We start from the raw sequence: 23,654 nt of genomic DNA on the forward strand, positions 1-23,654 counted from the left end.
TTCTACTTAGGTGTTTCATGGCTCTCCATTTTCTACACAACAATGCTCTTAGTTGCACATATAGGCATACTACTTAGGGAATTAAAGCAACCTAACTGTCATTTGATGATCTTATGTTTATATATATTCATGTTAGTACCGGGAAAAATGTAAAGACTTGCTCAGAGAAAAAAATAAATTAATACTCTATGAAATTTTGAACAAAAATCTATTTTTCGGTAATGTACATGTTATGTTATCTCTGGAATGGTAAGCAAATTCCTAACCTTATCCAAAAAAAACCATCATTCCACCACTATCTCTACTCGCTTTCAACAAAACAACTATTTTGTCCAATCTTACCACCCAAAAAAAAGTCATTCCACCATATCTTTTTGTCGAACCTTACCACCCAAAAATACGGTCATTCCACCATATCTATATGCGTGTGATGATTTTGAATGGTTAAATAAATTTTTTATAATTTAGAAAAGAATGGTTAAGTCCCTTCCTTCCTTATCGTCAAATCCAATTTTGATAGAAAAAATGTATATCTTTAACTTAGTCTCAAACCTCACTGAGAAAAACAACTACAACGTTTCGTTTTGGCGCGATTAATAAATAGCCGTTAAGATGGATCTCTGTAACGTGGGATAATATGGCAAAACGCAGAGAAAATGCAATTAGGAGACAGAATAGTTGAATTCTCCCTATTGCAATATAAGGAGTGCAAAAGAACTGAACGCGTACTGCCACTTAAATCTGGCAATTCAATCTACGTAATCTTTAAATCCGGGAATTCAATCTACGTAATCGTTAGAAACTGATCAATATTAGCCGTGTTTACTTCTGGAAATGGGTACCCTGGAATCGATAACAAACGCAGTGTAAAAGGTGGCGGACATCATATTATAGTCATGAGGGGTGTAAGCATAAGTACAATACGTGAGTTTGCTATTGAATAGCCGATTAGCTTTTCTGGTAAATATATTCTGTCGCGGAGCCAAGATACCCTTTGGATCGAACAGTATCTTTCTCTTTACAAATCGCTTCCACCACTGTTCTCCGAAATGCTTCTCCCATTCTGTCTGAGTTTTATGACGACCAAGATATTGTTTCACAGGGATACCATTTGCTCTGCAAGCCTCAAGAAAGGCGTTATTCTGATCGAGGACAACCGGGAGAGGAGTCCCCTCTGGATAAGATTTGTTGAAACGGAGGAGCGATACCCCGTAGAAGATATCCTCGTCGGGAGTAACAGCGGACGTGCGAGAATCCCACCTGGACATGGCAACACAGATGTGCACGTAAGCCTATAACTAGGTTACAACACCACATATGAAAAAAAAATTCATTGACAGAATTTGGGTGGTGTCAAACTCACAATGTTCTGTTGACAGGCTACACGAGCATTAATCCATGCACTCCATTTATGAGTATCTTTTTGAAGACCTTGGAATCAAATTCTACCATTTTGCTCTTAGGCAGGAAGAGATTGAGCCACGCGTGAGGCCCATACCAGATACCGCTTTCTATCTCTGCTATATCTTGGGGGTGTACACGATAGAGAAAATCGAAGTATGGAAGGTCCTTGCTGAATTGTAAGCCCTTAATGAAATCAAGCTTCGAAAGAAAGGATTCGATTATCTGCACGCCGCCGGGCAATTATGATAAGCAATTAACATATGCCTTGAACAGTAGCATGCAATAGATGTAATGAATTTAGAGGATCGGGGAACATCTGAAATAAAAGATTTTCCAAAGGGTAACCCTATCCATGTCCATTCCAGGGTCGTAGTAGCGGGCAACCTCAATAGCGTACAGCAGCGGGCCAGCTGTGGATGGAATGAGAGACGTATCGAAGGATTAAGGTATGCAAGGCCAGCTGTTGATTGAATCAGACGCGTTAACGACAACGACTCCTTCGATGTAACCGAATGTCTGTCCAGGTGGCAGAGAAATGGGGAGCACCTGGACGTGCATGAAGTCTTGGAGTTTCCAGTACACCAATCTTATCCATGTCGCCTGGAGAAACCATATCATATCACTTTACATTAGCGTAGGAAAAAATTCTTACATGTATATATTCTTCGTTATGAAAATTTTCTGCGTAGAAAACTAAGATTCCTGAGTTCGAATCTAATTATAATTAGTATTTCTTTTTATCTGAAGTGTGATAAGAAACACGAAAGATGACTTAGCGGGTTTGATTTGGAAAATGCAAAAGTTCGAGAAAGTGATGAGGGAAAACAATTTTAAGATTGCCAGCGTAGAATAAAAAGGGTCATTTCAAACCCTCTGAGGAGCACGTTCAAGAAGGATTCTTGCTTTAGTAATCACTCCAAACTGACCCAATCCTCCAAGTGCACCAAAATGGAGATCAGGTTGCTTCTGTTCACTGCACGTTATGATATCCCCTTTCCCTGTAACGTCACATAACATCAAAGCGCAGGAAATTTTAGCTGAAGTTAACGAGATAAAATAAATTATATAGCCTTCACCATGTGAATAAGATGGGTGAGTGAATATTGCAAACAAAACTTTGAGGTTGACTTCGTAATAACCCGTAACAATTTCTAGCTGCAAGACATTGCTAATTTGTGTTGAAATGTAATTCCAACTGCAGCGCCAAAATCGTCATGGGATGTGATGCGATCACTATCGCAAATCGCGTCCACAACGCCATGTGTTTTTATGTCGATTGTGATTTTGCGATGCGATCCGATCGCAAATCGCTCCATTTTTCTCTTCCGCCGATGCGACGTTGCGATGCGATGCGATCGCAAATCACATATCTCACCTTATTCAAACCAATCTCAGCCATCCGATTAAATCAATGGTTGACGTAGAGGCTTGCAGCAAAATTATGTGACGTGAATTAGAAGTTTCATTGACCGCAAGTTTTGTCAGTAAAACAATAAATGAAAATTTATTATGGTTGGTAAACGTAGGTAAAAGCCTTTAATTTTATTGTTTTTTTTTTATTTTCTCATGGGAGTATGGCACAGTAAAGCATGTAATGTCCTGTTTATTGTTTATGGAACATGGAAAACGTAATGTAGTAGACACACCAGCGCAAGTTTATTAGTGCAGACACAACAGTATAAAGTTTAAGAGGAGAGACAGAGTATTTTTTTTTTTGTGTGGGACTGAAGCGTTCCTGTTGTAATCCCTCTCGAAGAGAAAGACCCTTTTGTAACAGGCAGTTTTATTAATGAATATAAGTTTCTCTGTGTATATGTAAAACTCCCCAGAAGCAATTTTTTTTGTTTCGCTGTGCTAAAAAACAAAACATTGTTTTCTGTTCAGTTTTCTTTGGAATCATCAGAAATTCCCGACATGGTATCAGAGCTTGTCCAGGCTCTTTGAAGGTGTCAAAAAAAGCTGAAGGAAGGATTTCTTATTGCAGCAGCTTGTCCAACAGAGTGAAGACTCAGTAAAAAAAATCCAAGGTATTTCTCGAGTCAGTTTTTGTGTTACTGTTGAGGATAGTCAGCTATTTTCAATACACAGTCAAGTATTTTTGAAGCATAGTTAAGAGTGCAAGTATGGCTGGAGCCAGCACTAGCATGGGTATCTGTAATACTCAGCTCCCACAATTTAATGGGAAAAACTATGACTATTGGGCAATAACTATGAGAGCTCTGCTTGGTTCCCAAGACTTATGGGAATTTGTTGAGAATGGTTTTGAAGAACCAATAGATGGAAATGAGTTTAATAACTTAACTCAGGGAGAGAAAGATTTGTTGAAGAGCAATAAGAAGAAGGATTCTAAAGCTCTTTACTTTTTGTATCAAGCAGTGCATGAGAGAGTGTTTCCAAGGATAGTAGTAGCCAAGAGATCCAAAGAAGCATGGCAAACTCTCAAGACAACCTATCAAGGCATGGAGAAAGTGAAGACAACAAAGCTACAGTTGTTGAGGACAGATTTTGAGAATCTTTGCATGAAGGAGTCAGATAATATTGACTCATTCTTCACACATGTGATTGGTCTGGTCACACAGATAAGGTCTCATGGAGAGATTCTTGAAGAAAGGAGGATTGTGGAGAAACTATTGATGATCCTACCCTCAAGGTTCGATGTGATTGTCACCACCATAGAAGAGACAAAGGATCTCACAAACTTCTCAGTTGATGAACTACATGCATTGCTGATAACACGAGTAGAGATTGAGTAGAAATGAAACTCATCTGTAGAACATGCCTTTAAGACCCAGATGTTCTTTGGAAGAGAAAGAGGTCAAGGCAGAGGAAACAAGAGAGGAAGAGGCAGAAGCCAAAACAGAGATGGAAGAAACAGTCAGCAAATGTTCAAGGAAGAGGCAGCAATCCAAATCAGAACCAAGGCCAAGGTAGCCACCAACAAAGTGGACAACATCATGCTCAATGACAAAGGTATCATAAATCCAATGTCTAATGTTGCTATTGTAAAAAATATGGGCATTATACAAATGAATGTAGGAAGAAACAACATGATATGAGTAATAGAACTAGTGCAAATTTCACTAGAGAAAATATCAGCCAAAATAATTTGTTTTTAGCTTGTAATATGGCTGAAGAAAAGAGTGAAGATGTATGGTTTCTAGACTCTGGTTGCAGTAACCATATGATAGGAAACATAGCCCTGCTTTCTATGTTATATCAGAATCTGAAGTCACAAGTTACACTAGGGATTGATAATAAAGTTTCTGTTATGGGAAAATGAGAAGTAAAAGTTTTAACAAAGAAAGGTGAAAAGAAAACCATATCAGATATTTATTATGTTCCTCGAATGAAATGTAACCTTTTAAGTATTGGACAACTTGTTCAAATGGGGTACAATGTTTTCTTTGTGAATGACGTATGCACCATCATGGATAAAACAACCAGCAAACGATGTATTGCTGAAGTGAAGATGACAAGGAATAGGATGTTCCCTCTCAAAATGAAAGAAGACTTAAGAAATGGAGAAGGAATAGCAGCAGTGACTCAAGAGGCTTTCCAAAGCGAACCAAAAAATGAAAATTGGTTGTGGCACTTGGATTTGGACATCTCAACTTTGGATGTTTTAACTTGTTGAATAGAAAAGGAATGGTAAGAGGATTACCATTGATAGAGAAACCAAACAGCCTTTGTGAAGGTTGTATCTTGGGGAAACAACACAGAGAAAGTTTTCCATCTGGGAAAAGCATAAGGGCAAAAGAACACTTGGAGATTTTTCACTCAGGTTTATGTGGACCGATGCAAACTCCATCAGTTGCAGGCAGCCACTATATACTAACATTCTTTGATGATTTTACTATAAAAACATGGGTTTATTTCCTGAAGAACAAAAGTGAAGTGTTTGAAAGATTCTATAATTTCAAAGCACTTGTAGAAAACCAAAGCGGGCTGCATATCAAAGTTCTAAGAATCGATAGAGGAGGTGAGTATATCTCCAAGGAATTTCTATGTTTTTGAAGAGAAAATGGAATTCATAAGAAGTTTACCACTAGGTACACTCTGCAGCAAAATGGAGTTGCCAAAAGAAAGAATAGGACAATCATGGATATGGCGAGGAGTATGTTAAAGGCAAAGCATTTGCAAAATGATTATTGGGCTGAAGCTGTACACTGTGCAGCATACATTTTGAATAGATGCCCTACAAAAGCAGTCATGAACAGAGTACCAGAAGAAGCATGGAGTGGGACAAAGCAAGGAGTCACCCACAGGAATGTTTTTGGATGTGTGGCTTATGCGCACATTCCAGATCAATTAAGGAAGATGCTGGACAACAAATGGGAGAAGTGTATTTTCATTGGATACAGTGAGGAATCCAAAGCTTATAGGTTGTATAATCCATCCACCATGAAGCTTGTTGTAAGTAGAGATGTTCAGTTCATTGAGCAGGAAGCTTGGGATGGAAGCATAGAGAAGACAGTGAATGTTAAAAACTCTTTGTCACATGATAAAGATGATGAGGAGATGGCTGAAATACATTCCCAAACAACAGCACCAACACAAGGGCAGCAAGGGACACCCTTGAGGAGAAATGAAAGTGCCTCTCCAAGCACACCACAAGGAGGAAATTCAAGTGCTTCTTCAAGCACTTATACGCCAAATGAAAGAGGTAAGAAGTTCAGAAATTTAAGTGACGTTTATGAACAAGAGGCAGCAAATGAAGGTATGAACTCTTTGTTTGCTTTATATTGTCGTGTTGATGACCCTGTTCATTTCGAAGAAGCAATTAAGGATAGGAAATGGATAGAAGCTATGGATGAGGAGATCAATGGCATAGAAAGAAACGACATGGGATTTAGTTGAACTACCAAAATGAAAGGAAGTCATTGGAGTTAAATGGGTCTACAAGACCAAGAGTAATGCTGAAGGAAAAATAGAAAGACACAAGGCAAGACTGGTTGTCAAAGGATATAAGCAGTACTATGGGAGAGACTATGAGGAAACTTTTGCACTGGTTGTTCGAATGGAAACCGTGAGAGCAGTGTTGTCCATAGTAGCACAAAACAAGTGGAAAGCTTACCAAATAGACGTGAAGTCAGCATTCCTAAATGGAGTGTTAATGGACGAGGTTTACATTAAACAACCTCTAGGATATGAAAAGAAAGGCCAAAAGCACAAAGTGTGCAGATTGAAGAAAACTCTTTATGGACCGAAGCAACCACCAAGAGCGTGGTAGAGTAGGATAGATTCCTATTTACTCGAAAATGGATTTGAAAAATGTGAGGGAGAACCCACCCTCTACATCAAAGAAAAGGATGGTAAATTATTAATTGTTGTATTATATGTTGATGATGTTATTTTCAGAGGTAATGATGATTATCTTATTGAAAATTTCGAAACAGTCATGAAAGAAGAATTTGAAATGACTGACATGGGTTTGCTGAGATACTTCTTAGGAATAGAAGTAGAACAAAAGGGAAATGGGATTTTTATCTCACAAAAGAAATATGTTAATGAAGTGTTGGAAAGATTTAATATGCAGGAGAGCAAGGCAGCAAGCACTCCTACAGTGATGGGATTAAAGCTAAGCAAAGAGGACAATAGCAAGGATTTTCATCCTAGTTTGTACAAGAGCGTAGTTGGCACCCTCATGTATTTGACTGCAACTAGGCCGGATATAATGCATGCTGTTAGCTTGATTTCCATATTCATGGAGAGGCCAAAAGAAGCACATTGGCAGGCAGCAAAAAGGATTCTGAGGTATGTTAAAAGTACTAAAAGGTTTGGAATTTTATATACTATTTTAGAATGTTCAGATTTAATTAGATACACTGATAGTGATTGGGCTGGATGTTTAGATGATCGGAAAAGCACATCCGGTTATGTTTTTCACATGGGTTTAGGATCCATTTCATCGGCTCCTAAAAAACAGCCTATTGTAGCATTATCTACAACAGAAGCAAAATATGTGGCAGCTTGAGCAATAATGTGTCAAGCAATTTGGATGAGAAGGATGTTAAGGAGCTTATGCCAAGAGCAAGCAAAAGGAACTGTGATTTTTTGTAATAATAGCTCAGCTATTGCATTATCCAAGAATGTTGTGTTTCATAAGAGAACGACACACATTGACAAAAAGTCTCATGACATCAGAGAATTGGTATACAATGGTGAAGTTGTTTTACAACACTGTAGAACTCAGGAGCAGGTTGCAGACATTCTGACCAAGCCATTGGGGTAGCAAAGCTTTGTGTTCTTGAGGAAATGTCTGGGTATGACTGATAAACCAACAGTTGAAATTAAATGGGAGTTTTGAAATGTAATTCCAACTACAGCGCCAAAACCGTCATGGGATGCGATGCAATTGCTATCGCAAATTGCGTCCATGCCCTGTTGTCTTCGTTACGCCTTGTGTTTTTTTGCCGATTGCGCTTTTGTGATGCGATCCAGTCGCAAATCGCAAATCACACCCATATGTTTGTGCTCCATTTTTCTCTTCCGCCGATGCAATGTTGCGATGTGATCCGATCGCAAATCGCATATCTCACCTTATTCAAACCAATCTCAGTTATCCGATTAAATCAATGGTTGATGTAAAGGCTTGCAGCAAAATTACGTGACATGAATTAGAAGTTTCATTGACAGCCAGTTTTGTCAGTGAAACAATAAATGAAAATTTACTACGGTTGGTAAATGTAGGTAAAAGCCTTTAATTTTATTGTTTTTTTTTTTTTTTCTCAGGAGAGTATGGCACAGTAAAACATGTAATGTCCTGTTTGTTGTTTGTGGAGCATGGAAAATGCAATGTAGTAGACGCAGAAGCGCAAGTTTATTGGTGCAAACACAACAGTGTAAATTTCAAGAGGAGAGAAAGTAAATTTTTTTTGTGTGTGGGACTAAAGTGCTCCCGCAGTAATCCCTCTGGAAGAGGAAGACCCTTTTGTAACAGGTAGTTTTATTAATAAATATAAGTTTCTCTGTTTATATGTAAAACTCTGTTTTCCATAAACATTTTTTTTTCTGCTGTGCTACAAAACAGAGCATTGTTCTGTGTTCAGTTTTTGTTTGGAATCATCAGAAATTCCCGACAATTTGCGTGCCAAGACGAAATGTTTGCCCACTTATTCCAGCATTAGACAGATTGCCCCCAATGGAAAGATCAATATAATCAGTCCATGAGCGAGGAGCAAGTCCTACACCCTCTGACGCACTCCTCAGCACATCAACCCAAAACTCACCCGCCATTGCCTCTAGATAGGGAATATCTGCGCTACTTTCGTAAATAGTAACGTTTCCTGTGAGTGAAGTCGTGTTCACCACAATTCCATTCAATGCCATAGCCTGCCCACCGATGGAATGGCCATTCCCTCTCTCAGCCACCGTTAAATTGGGAGACGTAGGTGCTACCCTTATCAGCTTACTGATATCGTTCGCTGATGCTGGAGAGAGAACAAAAGCGGGCTTGTTGTGATATATGCCTTCGAAATCCTTAGATGCCTCTTGTATCGAAGGTCCCTTGAATATTATAGGATCCTCGAATTCTTCTGCTTCAAGCCGTTGGCATAATTGCTTATCGAGGTGGCCAGAGATCACACAATCTGCATATATGTCATCCCCTCTTAATCTCCTCAATAACGAAATCAACAAAAAAAGCACCAGCGACCTCATCACAAGGATCACTGATTTTGCTCACGACACAAATAACTGTAGTACACAGCTGCTCATATGTATAGCATAGCTAATAAAATGCTTATATTTTTCTATTTTGGAATTTAAGAAATATGCTATCAAATTTATCCTTAATTGAAAATTTTCATTTGAATTTTTATTCGAATTTGATAACTATAATGTATTGAGATATTCTTCTTCTCGAATCTTTGGTGGAAGTCAACTGAAATGTGGAATTTATAAAATGAATAGCTCAGCAGATCATGGCTGAGATTTACTCCTTCCTAGCGTACACAACTGAATCACATTATTTTTCTTTCTATAAATCCCAACAAAATGTCAGCTGAATTGCTTTTGATAACGCCAGTAACATATTCAAATTGCAGAGTGTTTGTGGAAAGTGCCTGTACCAGTTAAGTCGAATGCTAGCTAGTTTGTCGAATTGCATGTTGAAAGAGTATATTAAATTTGTCTTTTGCTTTTTTTAAGGTCGAGGAGTTAACTCATCAAATTTTACGTCAACCCTGAATCTTGAAAGATTTCCTCAGCATCCATGTCGGTTTGAGTATTTGATTATGAAGTAAATTAATAAACCTGTATTGTCAATTATTCTAAAAGTCCATATTAAGTTTGTATTAATGTTTCCTTTCTTAGGGTTTAAATATCAATTTTTTTGTCGCTTAGACATTTTGATAGATTTTCTGTATATCGAGTGAAGAGATTTAAGATTTTCCAAAATTTGAAATTTTCATAGATGATTACCGAAATTTTATGTATTTTGATCAATTTAAAATTTTGATAGGTTTTATATGTATGTTGATTGTGTTGGAATTTTCTGATAAATTCCATAGCAGACGGACAAAAATTGCTCTGTTTTTGCACAGAAAAACAGAAAATCGCTTGCTGGAAACGGTGTTTCAGCAACACAGTTTTTTTTTTCAGTTGATGTAACTTGTGTTGCAGCAACGCTATTCGTGGTGTTGCAGCAATGTAAATTTTTTACGTCAAGTATTTTTTGAGTTAAGGTGTAACAACAATAGGAAAAATTAACTTGCGTTTATTAAAAGTAAACTAACTGTTACAAATTTGTCTTCCTCATACTGAGGGAATTTCACAACTTCTATTGCTAAACATCTACTTCAGAAATTCATTAAGGAACGCTTCTGTTCCACACAGATAAACATCAAAAACGAATTACATTCAAATTTTTGCACTGCTGTGCATTTTCCCTTTCTGTTGTCTGCTGCGCTGTTGCATCTACTCCTGTTGTGCGCTGCTGTGCATTTCACTATTCTAAAATTATTCTTCTTCCTCACACTGCTGCGTGCTCTCCTCTGCTCTGCGTGATTCTTCAGCTGCTAACCTTAAAACAGAACTGCTGTGTGGTATTTATATGCTAAAACATATCTGATTAAAACAATAAAATATTACAAAATATCTTCTAATGCCTATCTCCGAATTTATTGCAGCAAGGCGGTGATGCTTCCATTAAAGAACAAGTCAGTTGTCTACATGGGAATTCAATTGAAACCTTAATGCATATTAATGTGCAAAAATATCGAGCTTGACTTTAAGGCATCGAACAGGCTGGAGTATTTACTGCAAATCCAGCTGTTCATTGTTGCAATTGGAATTAAATTCCAACACTCCCCCTTAATTTCAACTGCTGCATACCCAGACATTTCCTGAAATGATCAAAACCTTTCTTTGCTAATGGTTTTGTCAAGATGTCAGCAAGCTGATCCTCTGTTCTTCAGTTCTGCAAAAAAATCTCACCATTGTTGACCAATTCACGTATGAAGTGAAATTTGGTGTCTATGTGCTTTGTTCTTTTATGAAAAACAGAGTTTTTAGACAATGCTATTGCTGAGCTATTGTCACAGTAAATGGTTGTGCCCTTTTCTTGTTCATGACACAAATCTTTGAGAACTCTTCTCAGCCATATTGCTTGGCATGCTGCTGTTGTTGCTGCCACATACTCTGCCTCTGCTGTTGACAAAGCCACAACTGGTTGCTTCTTGGAAGCCCATGAGATGGCTCTCGATCCCATATGAAACACATATCCGGATGTGCTTTTCCTATCATCAACACTTACAGCCCAATCACTGTCAGTGTAACCTGTCAACATGAAACTTTCAGAAGAGGAGTATAAAATACCAAACCCCTTCGTTCCATTCACATACCTTAGAATCGTCTTGGCTGCCTGCCAATGAGTCTCTTTCGGTCTTTCCATAAATCTGGAAATTAAACTCAAAGCGTGCATAATGTCCGGCCTAGTTGCAGTCAAGTACATAAGGCTGCCAACTATGCTCTTGTACAATTTTGGATCAAAATATTTGCTGTTGTCTTCTTTGGTTAATTTCAGCCCCACTATTGTTGGAGTCACATCAGCCTTGATGTTCTGCATGTTAAATCTCTTCAACACTGCTTCTACATATTTATCTCGAGAAATGAAAACACCATTTTCACTTTGGTCTACTTCAATTCCAAGAAAATATCTTAAGAAGCCCAAGTCAGTCATTTCAAATTCACTTTTCATGACTGCTTTAAAATCAACAATGAGAGAAGCATCATTGCTAGTAAAAATCAGATCATCTACATATAAAACAACAATAATAATCTTACTGTCATTCTGTTTTATGTAGAGTGTGGGTTCACCATCACACTTATCAAACCCATTCTCAATTAGATAAGCATCAATTCTGTTGTACCATGCTCTTGGAGCTTGCTTCACCCCATAAAGATCCTTCTTCAGTTTGCAAACTTTATGCTCTTGGCCTTCAACTTCATAGCCCGGAGGTTGATCAACATAAACCTCTTCTTTTAACACTCCATTTAGGAATGCAGAGTTAAAATCCATCTGATAAATCTTCCATTTGTGTTGTGCTGCAATAGACGACAGTGTTCTCACTGTTTCCATCCTTGCTACTGGTGCAAAGGTTTCATCATAGTCTCTACCTTGTTGCTGCTTGTAGCCTTTCACAAGAAGTCTTGCTTTGTGCCTGCCAATCTTACCTTCAATATTGCTTTTGGTCTTATAGACCCACTTATCTCCAATGGCATCCTTGCCTTCAGGGAGATCCACTAACTCCCATGTTTTACTCTTCTCAATTGCACCAATTTCTTCATTCATTGCTTCAATCCATTTATCTTCATTTACAGCATTTTCAAAATGGATTGGGTCATCAATATGACAATACAAAGCGAATAATGAATTCAGACCGGTATTGTTACTTACCTCTCCTTGTTCATAAATATCGCTCAGATTTCTGAATCTTGGTCTTCTTGGTGTAGTTGGAGTTCCATCCGAACTTGAGGGTATATCTGATCCCTGTGGTGTTTCAGCAACAGCTGTTTGTGGTGTAACAACAACTGTTCTTCCTTCACTTCTCAAGGCTGTTTGAATTCCAGCTTGTAGTGTGGTTTGTTGTACTTGCTGTGGTGGAGGAGGAGCCACCAAGGAAGGATTATTTGTTGTTGTCCCTTCCTCTTCTTCTTCATGAGACACAATTGTCTTCACATTCACTGTTTTTCCAAGCTTCCATCACAAGCTTCATCTTCAATGAACTGCACATCTCTGCTTACTATTAATTTCTTGGTGGATGGATTATAGAGTTTGTATGCTTTTGACTCGTCATAATAGCCAACAAAAACACACCTCTCCCCCTTACTATCAAGCTTTTCCCTTAGCTGATCCGGTACATGTGCATATGCTACACAACCGAATACTCTCATGTGAGTGACAGTTTGTTTTTGACCACTCCATGTTTCTGCTGGTATTTTGTTCATGACAGCTTTAGTTGGGCATCTATTCAATATGTAAACTGCGCAAGTAACAACTTCTGCCCAATACTCATGCGGAGAGAGTTTTGCCTTCAGCATACTTCTAACCATGTCAAGAATGGTCCTATTCTTTCTTTCAGCAACACCGTTTTGCTGAGGTGTATACCTTGTTGTGAACTGCTTTTGTATGCCATTCTCTCTGCAAAAACGCAGAAAGTCTTGGGAGATGTACTCACCTCCTCTATCTGTTCTGAGTACTTTGATATAATGCCCACACTACTTTTCAACAAGAGTTTTGAAGTGGCAGAATTTCTCAAACACTTCACTCTTTTGTTTCAGCATATACACCCATGTCTTTCTGGTGTAATCATCAATAAAAGTTAAAAACATATTTATTTCCAGCAAATGATTTTATTTGCATCGGTCCACACACATCAGAATGAACAATTTCCAAGGGTGCTTTTGCCCTTATACTCTTTCCTGCTGGAAAGATTTCTTTGTGTTGCTTGCCCAAGATGCAGCCTTCACAAAGGCTGTCTGGTTTATCAATCAACAACAATCCCTTTACCATTCCCTTTCTGTGCAACAAATTCAAGCCTCCGAAATTGAGATGTCCAAATCTCAAATGCCACAACCAATTCACATCTTTCACTTGTTCCTGAAAGACTTCTTGTGTTACAGCCGCAATAGTTCTGCCTTCCTTCAAATCTGCCCTGAGTTTGAGAGGAAACATTCTATTGCTGTTCATCTGCACCTGTGCAATGATCTTCTTACTTGGAGGTATGTCTCTGATAGTACACAAATCATCTTTGAAGAACACATTGTAACCTTTGTTTATGAGTTGTCCAATGCTCAAAAGATTACATTTCAGACCAGGTACATAGTATACCTCTGGCACAATCATCTGTTCTCCATTTCTTGCTCGAATATTGACTATGCCCTTACCCTTGACAGTTATCTTATCATCAATCCCTGTTGTTACCTCAGATTTCACATTTTCATCCAGATTGGAAAGCATTGCAATATTTCCAGTCATGTGATTACTACAACCTGAGTCTAAGAACCAAAAATCTTCTTGTTTGTCTTGTGCTATGTTACATGTTAACAGCACGTTCTTTGTGTTCTTATCTTCTTCATTTGAAAAATTAGCATTCTGCCTATTATTCATGTCATTTTGTTTTTTCTTGCATTCATTGGCGTAGTGCCAAATTTTTTTACAATAATGACATTGGACTTGGGATTTGTCATACCTTTGTCCATGAGCTTGTTGTTTGCTTGAACCTTCAGCTTGGTTCTGATTGCAGCTCCTTCCGCTTGTGCTAGCAGGATCATTTCTGCCTCTGTTTTGGTTTCTTCCACGACCTCTGTTATTTGCTCTGCCTCGACCTCTTCTTTGGCAAAAAGACATTTGAGTCTTGAATGCTTGCTCAAATGAGGAATCTGTTCCTCTACTCAGTTTATGTTCATGGGACAAAAGTGAAGCACTCAGCTCATCTACTGTGAACTGTGAGAGATCTTTTGTTTCTTCTATTGCTACCACAATAGATTCAAACCTTGAGGGTAAACATCTCAAGATTTTCTCTACGATCCTTCTATCTTCAAGAATCTCACCATGAGACCTTATCTGGGTTATCAAGCCAATAACCTGAGTGAAGAATGAATCTATTGTATCAGATTCATTCATGCTGAGATTTTCAAAGCCTCTCCTCAACATCTGCAACTTTGCAGTCTTCACCTTCTCCATGCCTTGATAGGCAGTTTTGAGAATATCCCATGCCTCCTTAGATTTTGTTGTTGCAGCAATCCATGGAAAAACACTTTCATGTACTGATTGGGAGAGGAAAAGGAGGGCTTTGGCATCCTTCTTTCTGTCGCCCTTCAACTGGTCTCTTTTTGCTATTGTCAAAGCAGTCAGTGCGGTTGCATCTGCAGGTTCAGCATAGCCATTTTCAACCAGCTCCCATATTCCTTGAGAAGCAAACAATGCTTTCATTGTTATGGACCAATAACTGTGATTTTTCCCATTAAACTGTGACAGTTGGGAATTTGTCAAACCTGTTCCAGCATCTGCCATCTTAACCAATATTGGTAAAGAAGAGATACTGACTGTAAAATGAAAACAAGCAAACACTTTCTCTGCTGGAAAAAGTCACCTCAACAAACTTCTTACAGCTCCTACAGTGAAAAACAATCTTTGTTTTTGACTCACTGAGTGCCTAGACCAGCTCTGATACCATGTTGGAATTTTCTGATAAATTCCATAACAGACAGACAAAAATTGCTCTATTTTTGCACTCTGTTTTTGCACAGAAAAACAGAAAATCGCTTGCTGGAAACGGTGTTTCAGCAACAAAGTTTTTTTTTCAGTTACTGTAACTTGTGTTGCAGCAACACTGTTCGTGGTGTTGCAGCAACATAAATTTTTAACGTCAAGTATTTTTTGAGTTACGGTGTAACACCAACAAGAAAAATTAACTTGCATTTATTAAAAATAAACTAACTGTTACAGATTTGTCTTCCTCATACTGAGGGAATTTCACAACTTCTATTGCTGAACATCTACTTCAGAAATTCATTAAGGAACGCTTCTGTTCCACATAAATAAACATCAAAAACGAATTACATTCAAATTTCTGCACTGCTGTGCATTTTCCCTTTCTGCTATCTGCTGCGCTGTTGCATCTACTCCTGTTGTGCGCTGCTGTGCATTTCACTGTTCTGAAATTATTCTTCTTCCTCATGTTGTTGCGTGCTCTCCTCTGCTTTGTGTGATTCTTCAGCTGCTAACCTTAAAACAGAACTGCTATGTGGTGTTTATATGCTAAAAAATATCTGATTAAAACAATAAAATATTACAAAATATCTTCTAATGCCTATCTCAGAATTTATTGCAGCAAGGTGGTGATGCTTCCATTAAAGAACAAGTCGGCTGTCTGCAGGGGAATTCAATTGAAACTTTAATGCATATTAATGTGCAAAAATATCGGGCTTGACTTTAAGGCATCGAACAGGCTGGAGTATTTACTGCAAATCCAGTTGTTCATTGTTGCAGTTGGAATTAAATTCCAACAGATTGATTTATGTATCTTTATATTTTTAAAACGAAAACATTTTTAATATATTTTAAATATCTATTCCCACATTTCCCGATGATGGATCCATTTGGTAGTCCGAAACCTTGGGTTCTTAAAACACTATAACAGGTCATTCCTCCTCTCAACAGTTTTAATATTAAAAATTTTCCATCTATGAATTTCAGATAATCTTTTTTTAGTTAAAAATAAATAAAATTCATAAAAAAAAAATTAACCGATTTGAATTGAAATTTATCCTCGCCAAAGGACATTGATTGAGGGTTTCGAGTTTTTTCTCTTTTCAATTTCTTCAAAATTGCAATTTTTTATAAGTACTCCGGGTATTTTAATTATGGTTTTCTTCGAAATTGCAATTTTCTGTAAGTACTCTGGGTATTTTAATTATTGTTTTAGTGGTTTAGAAAGACGATTAAAATATTGTGCATTTGATCGTAAATTTAAGTTTGCTATGGAACTTACGAGTTACCATGCACTATATTCAGAAATTATACTTTTTATTTTAATTGGTTTATTTTGTAGTTGTAGTATCATTTTTGCAGTTGTATAAACAATATTAGTTTGGCAAGGTTTTATAAATTTAGAAGTGATTAAAACTATTTAAGTAGATATACTTGAAAGAAATTAAGTATGTTGGTAGAAAGGTAAACAGGTTTGTAAAAAATTAACCATGTTTACAGAAAAGTAAACAATTTTGCAAGAAATTAAGTATGCTTGTTGCAAAGTAAACACGTTTATAGGAAGTTAAAGACATTTGTAGGAAATAAAATGACTAATTTTTGCTAAGATCATTAATGTTTTTACTCAAACCAACAAATGCAATTATACATTGGGCACATATATTGAAGATCACAAATGAATGCAAACCAATCTAAAATGCACATATGTCAATTTAGAAATAAATATGAATCATCAATTGCATCATTAAATTGATAAATAAAACCATGCACAAAAAAATAATTACATAAATAATTAAAAATCACACAACCATAAATTATTACAATTTTAAATAAAATAAAATCTACTTGAATAACTAAGCAATTGGATTGTAGAATTATATGAGCGAAAGGGAGCGGGGGTGGGCTTTTGTAAACCCTAGTTATGGTGGTAAGGGATTTGGGCGTGTTAATCTTTATTGCTTTTTATCCATGGCGAGGCTTTTGTAAACCCTAGTTATGGTGGTAAGGGATTTCGGTGTGTTAATCTTTATTGTTTTTTCTCCATGGCTAAATTTTTTCTAATTTTTCTATGCGAGGCTCATATCTATCATTTATTTTGGTAACTTTTGGTCTATTATACACATGTGGTTCAATTTTTTCTTTGTTTGGAAAACTAGTGGTTCCCTAACCCTCCATCTCTAGCTGCTAGTGGTTTCACGGTATTTTGATTCATATATGCTACTGAGGTTATATGGAGTTGGACATAGCTGGTTACGAACCCTTGTGTTCCTCGTGTTCATGCATCTTGTAGATTTTGTCGGTGGGTCAAAATATTCTCTCTCTCTCGCTCTTGTGGTTACTTTGCCACTTGCTACATGTGTCTGTGGTTCTCCTGACATTGGCATCGAAAATTTCCTGGATAAGTTGGTTTCCAGTGGTGAAAATGATGGCTTCAACAACCAGTTCCCTTACAGTCTTGAGGTGGACACATGAAAGGTTTCAGAGGGTTGGAGCCTCAGGTATTTAGGGCTGGTTTGGCATTTGGGTCCTTCCTGACAAATATCCCTTTCTAATTTTCTACTCTGTAACCCCAATCTAGTCGATTTAGGTAAGTTTTTTCCCTCTACTCTTCTCGATGTGGTGGGTTTAACCCGAGGGTTTTGTCAAGCAGGATAAAATTAAGCATCAATTCCCCCCATACGTCAATATTTTACACTTCCCAAATATTCCAGGGTTTGGCTCAATTATTATTACCATAGTATATAGCAATGATACTTCGGATCAGCTTCCTCCCTATATGGCTTTTCCATCTAGTTCTTTGCAGGTTCTCTTAAGTAAAAATACCAACCATAATAGCGTTGGTTTGGTTAAGAAGCCCCATTGTGTCAAGAAATCCAAGTGTTTGAGGCTATCACTCGTCTTGGGTGGTGATATTAAAATGGACATGGTCACTGTTATTATGGAAAAATCGTTGGTTGGTCAAGTTCAAGGCCAACGTTCCTTAATACAAAACCTTAGCGACATATCCCCTCATGTGAAGGTTCCTTCGGGTATTAATATTTGACTAAGGGGTGCATTCACCTCAAATTTGATGAAGCTGAAGTTGTTGTGAAGCAAGTTTGGCATATTCACTCTTCTCTAATATTGTTTAAATTCTGGTCACTTCTATTCGACACTTCTATTTGACTCTTCTCTAATCATTGCATGGAATATTATACCTTTGTTCCTTTTGCGTTTTCTATCACATGTTTTGCTTCGGTTCCTCTCTAGGCTACCTCAAGTCTTCTTTACCTCCATCCACTTGTTTAGTGATCATTTTCCTAGGTGATCAGAGACCTCACTTCTCCGGTCATTTCTCCATCCTCCTCTCCCTCCTGCCCTTCTCAGGCTGGATCAAACTCCTATAATTTTTATCCTCATTATAAAGGACAATCCTAGAATCATGCCATTATGGGTTTGGGTTAATTACATATTTCTTGTCCTAAATAGTGGGGGTGGGGGTGAAAATCAAACTTGACCAAATCCATTGAGTGTGCGAAGGAAGACACAACTTCTGGGAGACAAACTTTGATTTAAGGGACCCCTAGATATTTTGTTAGACCTATAGAAGTATTTAAATGAAAATCCTTCCTTTTAATATTTTGGGTCTTACAAGTCTCACCATGGGACATGCTCTCAAACGTATTATGAATATCATCATCCTGAGATCATACTTTTACAGGAAACCCTTGGTCAAAGTTACCCCATTACTAAATGCTTGGAAGATCTCTTAGGTGGTTAGGGTTTTATGTGCTTGGACATCTTCGATCATTTAGGTGGTTCAGTGGTTCGTTGGAACCAAAAAATTATAAATTTTATCAACTCTTCGAGCATAGTATCGGGTTTATCCATTGAAGGTTTTTTTGAGGAAGTGGGAAGGTATTTCTATCTACTAAATTTTGTCATAGTCTAAAAAACCTATTTTTTCCTGAAAATAATAAAAAATATGGCAATAATTTGATAAAATCCATCAGGGATTTTCGTAAATCCAGGTTACAACTGTCAAAATTCAAGATTTTGGGTGCCCTGGAGATTTTAATGGTTTTGAATCCCTTTCCACCATCGGAAACATGATTCAAACATTGTTATTCTAATATTTCTTGAAATGTTTTTGCCCAGATTCAGACCACTTTTGGTTCTCTGGGAAATTCCTCTGCCTTCATAGATGATGCCCTAAACATTTATGGTCCCAAACAAAATCGAAAAGGTTATTGGTCAGTTGTTTTTCTTTTGATAATGCCAATAACATATTCAAATTAGAGAGTGTTTGTCAAAAGTGGTTGTAGAAGTTAAGTCACGTGCTAGATGGTTTGTCAGCTTACATTTCATATATAAACTTTGTCTCACTGTCAGAGATGAAATTTGACAGGAAAACTTCCCATCATGGGGTGATTTTCTCCTAAAATACAAGAAAGAAATTTGTAAAACCATCAAGTTCTTTTGTTGAAATTGTGAATATTGGTGGCGAGATGCAAAAACCATCAAATTTGATGGGTGTGTCTGTTTTGAAATTTGAAATTCCAACCCCTAATCATTATTATCAAATGAATGGAAGTTGGTTGCCTCTCTTCCCAACCACATCAAAGTTAGGATCAACCTACTCTATGTTTGTTTCCACCTTCCATTCTACTAAAGAAGCCTTTATTTCTAAAGGGAAACCCTACAATTCCCCCTCTTTTGATGCCTTTTTTGATTCTTCAATAAGAGAAGAAGAAAAACTCTTATATATTGGTGTTATTAATACTATAAACTCTTCTAAGAAAGCCATAGTAGCCCAATAACAACCAAATTCAAGGAATCCTAAGAAGAAGCATCCTAAAAAAACGTTCCTAAACCAAACAAGGGTCCTCAGCAATTTTAGTCTCAAAATGAAAAATCAATTCAAGAAAATGATAGGGCAAATAAAAACAAAGGGAAGAAGGTTGATAGACATTGCAACTTTTGTAATCGTGATGGTCACTTAGAATCCAAATTCTTTAAGAATATGGAATCCTTGGAAACAACAATGAAGAAGCATAACATCCATTTGGAGCACTCTTCAACTTCAACTTCATCTTCAGAAATAACACTTTCTACACGTGGTTTTGTTAACGGTCATGGACCCGTCAACATGTTAAGGGGATCTCCGCAGTAAGATGTCCCAATTAGACCTCAGACCGTTTGGTGTAGGAGTTCCAGAAGTTGGTCGTAAGGTAATGCCTTGACCGTGACGTCGTGCAAAGGTAGTAAGATAACTCTGTCAGTAGCAAGGGTGTGACCGATGTAGTGTGTCAAGGAAGGTGAATGAGAGGTTCTAACACATGCGGGGTTAGATGACTGTGACCCTTAGCAACCTCTAGCAGTACACAGCTAAGAAGGGAACACACTAGTGAAGATGCAACACAAGCTGGAAAGAAGATCAGTTGATAATCCAAAGTGATGGTTAAACCAACAGCACGTCTCCAACAAGATTCATATAATTGCATACGAAGAAGTTCATACACAAATATGTAAGTTAAAAAAAAAATATTGCTAAGCAACCAGAGCAGTCCAACTGCAAGAACAACATATTCATGAAAATGTGATGGCTCCTATCATATAAAGAAGTGTAAGTCCCAATCATACAATACATCCATGTAAACCTGCTAGCCCCAATAGTGAAGCGTTACAGCCATATACGCCTGCTCCTCCAAAGAGATGAACTAGCTCTATGTAGTGGAGAAGCCAAGGCGCATTTAAATATTGTCCAAGATTTCTTCAAGATAGTCTTAACAGAAGCTTAGCTGACCAAAAGCCTATACAATGAGTTATGATGGAAAATTTATAGCAAAAGGTGGGGTGGCCCTTGACATTCACCTTTATGACTGTTCAACTACCCTCATGAATCTTCACCTACTCTATGAATTTTACATTCACTATTGACACTTGATTTACACTTCACATGACTCAACATTATAATGCACATGTACCCTTGTGAACGCAATCGCTTGAGAAAGTCAAACTAGACATCATTCTGACTTAGACAACTATAGAAGTCCAACTGCCAAACATCCTCATGTTTATCAATGGTAACATATTGATGCCAAGTTCTGTAGTCTCTGATATTGTCCATGTGTTCCGCAGTGACATGTGACTAAAACCTGACCTTCGCTTCCATAGCATCTGGGTACACTTCTCGGGCTCCTCTTTCCAACTCATTTGAAAGCATGTGAATCATTGTCTTTGATGTGGCCGAACCAACAACATACTTGTGCATGATGTCTGCATTTATAAGAAAGTCTGGGCTGGTGGCGATATCCATCAACTTGTTGAAGTATGAGTCAATCTCTAGTCAGACCTACTTCTTGGTCTTCACTAGGATGAGAGTCCCAAGTGACGGGATCACATGCGTGTGCACCACAAAATCCACGCTCTTGAGCACTCATGCATGGGAAGCTTGTATGTTAGTGATGAGCTATGAGAGGTCATCATAGTTCCAAATCTGACTTCGGATACATTCTTTCAGCTTGATCGCATTTGGCCTCATCATCTTTGGCAAGTGAGGTGGGGCTCCCTTATACTTCATTGTCCATGTTTTCATGTCATCAATAGCAGTATGTATGTTTGTTAAGATGTGAGCTCTCCTAGCACATCGCTTCTACCATTCATTGAGAAGGGTGACCACATTATGCATGGTACCAAATTTGGCGTACAATTCTTGCATAACTATGTCAAGGGACAATAACTCATCTAGTATTTCCTTCCTCAATTCAGCTCAGGCAGACATTGTCATCAAGTCTCCTGCTTTCTTGGCCACCTGTAGTTCCTTTTCAATTTGCTCATTCTCAGCTATAAGAAAACAAACACTTGATCTAGTGGCTTAAGCATACACTCTAGTTTCATCAGATAAAGCAACTAGATGCTTGCACACATTAGTAACAATCACTTGTTCTTCAACTTGCGCAAGGGATGTTTGATCCTCAAATTGGCACTCTACGATACTACACAACTCTATGCTAGGATTCATCAAACGTGATGTTGCACATCTCTTCTTCTGGTTGATCACCAAGTATCTTAGTGCCTCCTTGGTCATTTGAGACTTGCTCTTCTTCTAGATGCATTGAGGTAGGTGAGTCGACCTCTTTGTGGTGAGGCATGAGGTCAGTGTCCTGTTCCAACTCCTGTTGCTCCATGTCTAAATCAAAATATTGAAGTGCATGTTCTATTTCATGAGCAAAGTCTTGCCCCTGTGATGGTTCACCCTGTTTTCCTGATGCCAGTTATTCAGATGAATCAACTACTTGTATGGGTGCTACTTTGTCTGTCTGCACATGATGTGCACCCTGTTGTATCTATTGTTGTTGCACTTCCCTCTCCTGTTTTCATAGCTCTTGCTCCTTTCAGAGTTTCTCTCTCATCTCATGCAACTCCATCTCTGCTTCCTCCATTCTCTTCTTATCCTTCTACCTTCACGCGATTCGCTTGTCGCATTGCTCCCTATTTGTCTTTATAGCCATAGCTACTTTATTTACAAGTGGATTTGCTTGAAACTTTCAACTTTATTCCTCCCCCATGCAATCGACAGTCTTCCTCTTTCCTTTCTCGTGCACTGGTATGCTTCACTCTGTTGCCACTACTACTACTACTGGTGCTCTTCGTGATGCGGATTCGCACTGCTTCGCTAACCAGTCCATAGCGAGTCTGACTGGTTCATTGGGTCTGGAGAAACTATAGCATTATTTCCATGGGTCCTCCTCGACCCAATGAAATGCCCCATAGATCGAGTTGAACTAAACTCTCTTGCAATGATCCTTCACAATGCAATGTGGGTAATACAGATTGTAGCTTCAGAGGTTGAATAGGGACTTCTTCATCAGTTCTACTTTGACATCCGCTTACTTGATACTTCAGATCTCATCTAACCCAATATGCAAATGAAGAGTGGCTCATGGTGCCTTCTTCTTTCACTGCAATCTAGGTACCAATCCTGCTGAGATGTGATAGGCTACTTCCTGCATGACAAGAACGTACAAGGAAAACTTTCACAGAACATGCAGAGGCTTCTCAGCACTGAACATTTGAATGAAAGTGTCAGACGGTGAGACATACCAATCTGCAATACCTATCAATGCATCCATTGCTTCCTGTGACATGCAGGGTGTATCTTGTTCAAATACCATCTTGTACAAAGGGACGGCAAAATGATCGAACAATTGTGTGATTACTCGTTTGAAGCTGTATTTGGACAACAAGTTTAAATATGTGTTCACAGCAGTCTCCATTGGTGACCATCCCCACTCCAAGCTATGGAACTCATGTCAAGAATAGACTGCATCTAGGATGTAGGAGGACATGTAAATCTTTGCATGCATACCGTCGGGTGACTGTTGAGCGTTCGTGACCTGCTCCTTCAACTGACAAGCCAGTATGTCGAACCAGTTATACTGTTTTCCTTCTCTAGCCACTTGGTCAATTAAACCAGCCAACTCTGTGGGAAGGTTTTCGTGCTTGCTTGGCCATACAGTCAACAAGAAAATATGATCAAGTATTGGTATGCCTT

At 38.1% G+C, this 23,654-nt stretch overlaps 1 protein-coding gene across 1 annotated transcript; it reads right to left on the reverse strand.

The window, feature by feature from the left end:
- Positions 1 to 812: 812 nt before the first annotated feature.
- On the reverse strand, positions 813 to 1,999 carry LOC149156097 (cytokinin dehydrogenase 11-like). The gene is made up of 4 exons (XM_089444631.1): positions 1,951 to 1,999; positions 1,750 to 1,814; positions 1,499 to 1,626; positions 813 to 1,260 (listed from the first exon to the last, which is right to left on the reverse strand). The coding sequence occupies exons 1-4, from the start codon at positions 1,997 to 1,999 to the stop codon at positions 813 to 815; spliced, it is 690 nt and encodes a 229-aa protein (XP_089300757.1).
- Between the last annotated feature and the right edge of the window lie 21,655 nt (positions 2,000 to 23,654).

The sequence above is a fragment of the Pinus tabuliformis genome, chromosome 9, assembly GCF_031772625.1.
Source record: "Pinus tabuliformis cultivar Carrire ecotype Pingquan chromosome 9, CPIR1, whole genome shotgun sequence".
Classification (NCBI taxonomy): domain Eukaryota; kingdom Viridiplantae; phylum Streptophyta; class Pinopsida; order Pinales; family Pinaceae; genus Pinus; species Pinus tabuliformis.

Coding starts and splice junctions, on each gene's coding strand:
- LOC149156097 (XM_089444631.1), bottom strand. CDS start 1,999: ATGGATAAGATTGGTGTACTGGAAACTCCAAGACTTCATGCACGTCCA. Junction 1,627..1,749: donor CTGGAATGGACATGGATAGG/GTTACCCTTTGG, acceptor GGCGGCGTGCAG/ATAATCGAATCCTTTCTTTC. Junction 1,261..1,498: donor GAGATAGAAAGCGGTATCTG/GTATGGGCCTCA, acceptor TGCCATGTCCAG/GTGGGATTCTCGCACGTCCG.